This window comes from Prionailurus bengalensis, chromosome B4 (assembly GCF_016509475.1).
Source record: "Prionailurus bengalensis isolate Pbe53 chromosome B4, Fcat_Pben_1.1_paternal_pri, whole genome shotgun sequence".
Lineage (NCBI taxonomy): Eukaryota > Metazoa > Chordata > Mammalia > Carnivora > Felidae > Prionailurus > Prionailurus bengalensis.
This window is the reverse complement of record NC_057358.1, coordinates 58,027,873-58,033,872: the sequence shown is the minus strand read 5'-3', so window position 1 is coordinate 58,033,872 and position 6,000 is coordinate 58,027,873. Positions and strand designations below refer to the sequence as shown.

General features: G+C 42.9%; 1 protein-coding gene across 1 annotated transcript in view; it reads left to right on the top strand.

The window, feature by feature from the left end:
• Positions 1-3,493: 3,493 nt before the first annotated feature.
• The window catches only part of BCAT1 (branched chain amino acid transaminase 1), a 108,558-nt gene continuing 106,051 nt past the window's right edge, over positions 3,494-6,000 (top strand). The window contains exon 1 of the mRNA XM_043564793.1: positions 3,494-3,932. Within this exon, the coding sequence (XP_043420728.1) occupies positions 3,927-3,932 (6 nt within the window). The 5' untranslated portion in view covers positions 3,494-3,926. The remainder of the gene's footprint in view (positions 3,933-6,000) is intronic.

Below are 6,000 nucleotides of genomic sequence, written 5' to 3'. Positions count from 1 at the left end.
TTTGATGATCATTTATTAAATAGCTCCTCAGTCTTCTCTTAACTTACTTTGGATATTGCTCTAGGATTAGGCTTGAGTCTGATTTGTTCTTTGAGAGACCTAAATAAAGAATCAAACTAAGAAGTGTGAAGGAGTTGTAAAAACACTAATCTTTTTTTTTTCCCCCTTCGGCCAGAAATAGTTTATCCAAAGATTATTGAGGTATTTAGTGGCAGCTGGATGTGAAGGCTGCTACTGCTTCCATGTCCAACAAGAACTCTTTGGATAATTACCTTTTCCTTCCTTGGCTATCACCACTTCTGGGCATAAGGGATCATCCAACTTGGTTTTCCCCTACATTTGATGGGGCAGCCAATGCTCTCTGATAAAGTGAGTCTAATTTTACATGAAGATTAGGTTCTAGAAGATGTACAGTAAGGCTAAAAATAGGTCCAATGGGTGTAAAATGTCCTAGAAAACTTTATATATTTCCCATAAAGTACAGTATAAATGATTTTTGAATATTTAATTTAATTTAATCCTCTTAAATTTACTATTTGCAATTTGAATTTGAATATTTAATTTTTTTTGGTGTGTGTGTGTACATATATGTAATGGGAGATATATATGAAATATAAAAAGATAAAACTTTGCAGTATTTTTCATTTGAGAAATAAAGAGAGGAATGATTTTGTTCCCCTAAATTGGTAGAGTGGAATTTTAGAGTACACTTCCCTCTACTCTTTATGACAGAAAACATCATTGCTTTCTGCTAACTTTTTCCCAAGTCCCAGGAACAGGGAAAATTTGTGAGTTTCCCTTCCTCTAGATAAGATTTAGTAAGAATCAGAAGAGAAATTCTGCAAGTAGTTGGTATATAATTTTCATAATGATAACAACAAGACTGTTCAAACAGTGGTGACAAAAAGGAGTTGAGCTCTCTGGGGCTCTGAAATCAATCTCAAAGCTAGTGTGGGTATGTTAGAACTATTTTGTCTCTTCTTCAAGTATAGTTAAAGTCCCTGCCTACAGGTAAAGATATGGAATACATTAAGTTTGGAGAATTCAGCTGCCTTTAGTATCTTTTTTTTTTTTTTAATGTTTATTTTTGAGAGAGAGAGAGAGAGAGACAGAGCACAAGTGGGGGAGGGGCAGAGAGAGAGGGAGACACAGAATCCGAAGCAAGCTCCAGTCCCTGAGCTGTCAGCACGGAGCCCGACCCAGGGCTCTAACCCACAAGATGCAAGATCATGACCTGAGCCGAAGTCTGACGCTCAACCGACTGAGCCACCCAGGCACCCCTCTTATCTTTTAACTGTGACTTTCTTGAAGTGTAATGCTGTTGGCAGAGTAACAATCTTGGTTGATGATGACCCTCTTCATTTGAAAAAAAAAAAACATTTTGGGTGTCTAGGAGGGAAGCTTTGGGAGAGTTTACATGTAGCAATGAGGGAGAACTGTGGGACCCTCCTCTCAACATTGGAGGGAAATGGGAGGGCAGACATAGCCAGATTGCTCTCATACTCTTCTGGATATGTTCATTCCCTAATTCCTCTTTCACTTCTACCTTCTTTTAAAGCTCTTTATATCCCCTTCTCTCTTCCTCTATTGCTAACATCAAAAGAATCCTTAGGTAGTCATTGGATCTAGAAGTCATTGACAGGCATGCTCTAGAATTGACACATAAATTAATTCTGGTCTAATGTCCTATCATGCTCTTTTCCCTTTTAATGCCCTATTTTCTCCTCTTAAATTTACTATTTGCAACTTGATTCTTAAAAGTAGTATGTTTATGGAGATAAAATTCATATATCATACAATTCATCTATTTAAAGTGTATAATCCACTGGTTTTTAGTGTATTCACAGTTGTGCAATCATTACCACGATCCAATTTTAGAACATTTTAAAATTTATTTTTTAAAATGTTTATTTATTAATTTATTTTTAATATTTATTTATTTCTGAGACAGAGACAGAGCATGAACAGGGGAGGGGCAGAGAGAGAGGGAGACACAGAATCTGAAACAGGCTCCAGGCTCTGAGCTGTCAGCACAGAGCCCAACGCAGGGATCGAACCCACGAACTGTGAGATCATGACCTGAGCCGAAGTCGGACGCTTATCCGACTAAGCTCCCCAGGTGCCCCTAAGTGTTTATTTTTGAGAGAAAGACGTAAAGAGAGAGAGAGAGGGAGAGAGAGAGAGAGAGTTAGTGAGGGGGGGCAGAGAGAGAGGGAGACAGAATCTAAAGCAGGCTCCATGCTCTGAGCTGTCAGCACAGAGCCCCACGTGGGGTTTGAACTCACGAACCAGTGAGATCATGACCTGAGCTTAAGTCAGGTGCCACCTAACCGCCCCTAATTTTAGAACATTTTAATCACCCCAAGAAGATATTCTGTACCCATTTGCCATCACTCCCCATTACCATTGGCAACAACCATCCATTTTCTAGACATTTCAGAAAAATGGAAATCATACAATATATGGTTATTTTTGACTGTCTTATTTCATGTCTTATAATGTTTTCAAGGTTAATTCATGCCCTATGTAAGTATGAATCAGTAATTCATTTGTTTATTAACAAACGATATTTCATTGTGTAAATCAGTGCATGAACATTTTGCTACCTGGATTAATGTTTGTTTTCTGTTTCCCACGCTAAAATATGAATTCTATGAGCATGAGAACATTTTTGTTGTTTACTACTTTATGCCTAGTATTTTGCCCAGCATCTGATATGTAATAAGAGATGAATAAATTTGTTGAATGATTGAATCATGCATTCACCTAACCAACATTTGTTAAGCAGCCCCTACACATATTTTTGTTCAACACTGGGATCTGTCGTTACAAATCTCCTAATCTAATGAAGTACTATCTGTGCAAACACATAATTAAAAGAAAATTGAATTTAATAAAGGCTGTGGATAAAGCACAGTGCACAGGTTCAAGTTTGCTTGAGAGACTCTGCAAAGACGTCCTAACAAAGGTTTCATTTGAGATTGACAAAAATAGGACATTGCCAGATTGACGGAGAGAGCACCTCAACCAGAAGGGCCATTAAGCAAAGGCCAGGAGCCTGACCTGAGCCGCTGGGCATGGAAAAGTAGCAGTGCTGTATCTTTTGTGCTGCGGAGAGGGTCCCACAGAGGATGAACTGGGCCAGCAGGCAAGGCTCACATCAGAAAGAATTCTATATGCTCCCAGGATTAAGGATTATTCTTCCAGATACGCAAGAAACTGGCAAAAAAATGGTTGTATCTGAGGGTGGGCCGTGGGACTAAAAATAAAGGATGGGAGAAACCGAGGTTGGTAAACTTTTAAAAACCAGACACATGCTCTTTACATTAAAAACATACGTTTAAAATTTTCTGCTTTCGATGACGGGAATCCACCGTAGAATTCTGAACAGGACTTTCGGGAAAGTTACTTCGGGGATGGTGGGAAGTGAGGCGGGCGCGCAGCCAGCTGAGAGGGAGTGACAATCACGATCTATTGATTTCGTCCTTCTCCTTGGCATCCCCACACGCGGATGCACACTCACAGGCACTAACCGAGCGCGGGGTAACATGTGGAAACGTGTCTGCAACACTGGCACCCCCCAGGAGTGAGGAACGAGGGCGGCTGGGGAGGGCGCTGGGTCTGACTCGCGGTGCTGGGAGTGACTCTACCCTCTGGGGGCGGTCTGGGGGAAACACAGCCTCGAGACTCTTCCTGCTGATGCAATCTGCTAGAGAGAGAGCCGGCGAGCTCCGCTGCGGGCGGACCAGTCAGCAATCCCGCCCGCCACGTGTGGCCGCCGCCGCGCCGGCCCGGTGCCCAGCCATTCATTCCCGCAGCCGCCGCCGCGCGCCCCGGTCGCCCCCGCCCGCGCAGCCCCGGAGCGCCTGGGACGCCCCGGGCTTGCCCTGCGCGCCGTTCCAGCGCTCTTCACGGCCCGCCGAACCATGAAGGTAACTGCTTACGATTCTGCCTGTGTTTTGTAAAAACGTGGGCATGGATTGAGCCTGCGATCCCGCAGAAGCACAGTTGGCAGAAAGGGGGCGGAAGAAAGACGAGCGTGGTTCGTTTCCACGCAGACGTTTCGAGTACCTTCTTTGTCAGTCGTGGTTGGTCGACTGAAGTCTGATGCTCAGACCTTCCTTTTCTTTTCGAACTTCCTTCCTTTTCTTTTCGAACTTGCTCACAGGATGTCCCTCCTCAGGCTTTTTCACGGCCGCATTTGTGAACGGAGGTGGAAGACTGCTCGCCGCTCCCTCCCCTACCTGTCTTGAAGTTTGGGAAGGAAGAGGAAGCTTTTTTCAATTGTTAAGATGCATAGGAGGTGGGGGGTTTGGGGCACGAGGTCTTGGGGTGTCTCTGGCTGTAAACAGGGGTTTCCTGGCGGGTGTATGCAATGAAGGAGGGAGGTGCAGAACCGGGGCACGAGGGTGGGAGAAGGGGGGAAAACCGTCTCTTCGCTGTTAAAAAGCTGAAGGCTAGTCTTTGGCTGGTGGAAATGAAAGCTTCTACGAGTTACAGATCTTAGAAGCCTAAGGGCATTCTTTTATTAAACTGTGTGAGCGCCTTAATGGTTTTAATTCTTATGCTAATCAAGGGTAATTAGCCTAGCTGCCTATTACTTCTGATGGTTTAGGTGTAGAAAAGAACACTGGTTAAGTGTTTTCCTGGTGTCTTATACGTTGGAAAACTTCCTTGAGGTTAAAAACTGAAGAGCAGCTTTTTTAAAGAGTGTAAAAGATGGGCACATAGCCCTGCCATCTGAATGTCTTGGAAGAGCTGTGCGACCTGAACTTTTAGGAGAAAGAAACCCACCTTTGAGAATTTGAAGGAGGAAGATTGAAGTTATGGTTCTCAACTGCACTTACCCACAACCCGCCCCAATCTACAATTCCACTCTCAAGAAATAATATGTAAATGGTGCCTGTTTGGCCAAAAATTTCTACTGAGATTAAATAGGAACTGAGTGGAAACACTGTTGGGTGTTAAAAGGAGATCAGGCAAATGTGCCACAGTGACAAGATTTAGCAACCTTTTGCTTCCATAGTCAGATGCTCTATTTCTGCGGTGCTCATTCCTGTCTCATTTCAACTGAAAAATACACTTTGATCACGTATGGGGTTAGGGAGTAAAAGGTGAAAATTATGAGAATAAACACTCTTGCTTTTCTAGCTTTTCCCTGTCCTATGTGGAGTTGTCGTCGATTATGAATTTTTGTAAATTCATGGATATTCTAACATGAGTCCCCAAACTCCTACCTATCCCTTTTACAAGGTAGTTTTATAACACAGGACACTAGAAGATATCCTCAAGTAGTCTCATATCTGTTTTTCCGATATCTTACTGAGATCAGGAAAGAAAAGATGGCTTTCTAGGCATGAGGTTCCTTCCGGTTTGTTTTTGTTATTTCAAAAACTTTTCACCAAAGTTTTGCTGTCATGATTCTTTTTTTTTTTTTTTTTTAACGTTATTTGCCCATGGCACCAAGATAGGCTCTGTCTTTGGCACATTTTCCAGACGGGGCTCCCTTGCCTGGGAGCTTCTATTTTAAGATTGGACACATGCAGCATGGGCAACCAAATAATGAAACTAGCATATACATTGAATAGGATGTGTCTAAGAATTGTAAGTACATATTATGATTTGCTGAACTAAGGTGGTGATTTAAGGAGCCACATATCTAAAGGGAAAGAGAGACAAGAGAAGTCATAGTCAGGGATGTGTGGGTAAGTGAAGGAAGTGAGGGGGTAGAGAGGGCTGTTTTGTGTGTGTGCAGGGGGCAGGTCCTGGGCCCTGGCAGGCAGAAGGGTTTACTTTTCAGATTCAGATGTGGCCCCTCAGGCAGAGCTCAGGGATGCGTAACCAGTTAAGCAGGCCTAACAAAAGGGCATTGGTAGCAACTGGTGGTGAGAAAAAAGGGAAAAGGGAGGGGGGAAAAAAAGACAAGAATTTGTTTTGGTTAATATTTCATTTAGTGACTTTCCATCACTTCATTTCATTTTAGAACTACAGGGAGAAAGG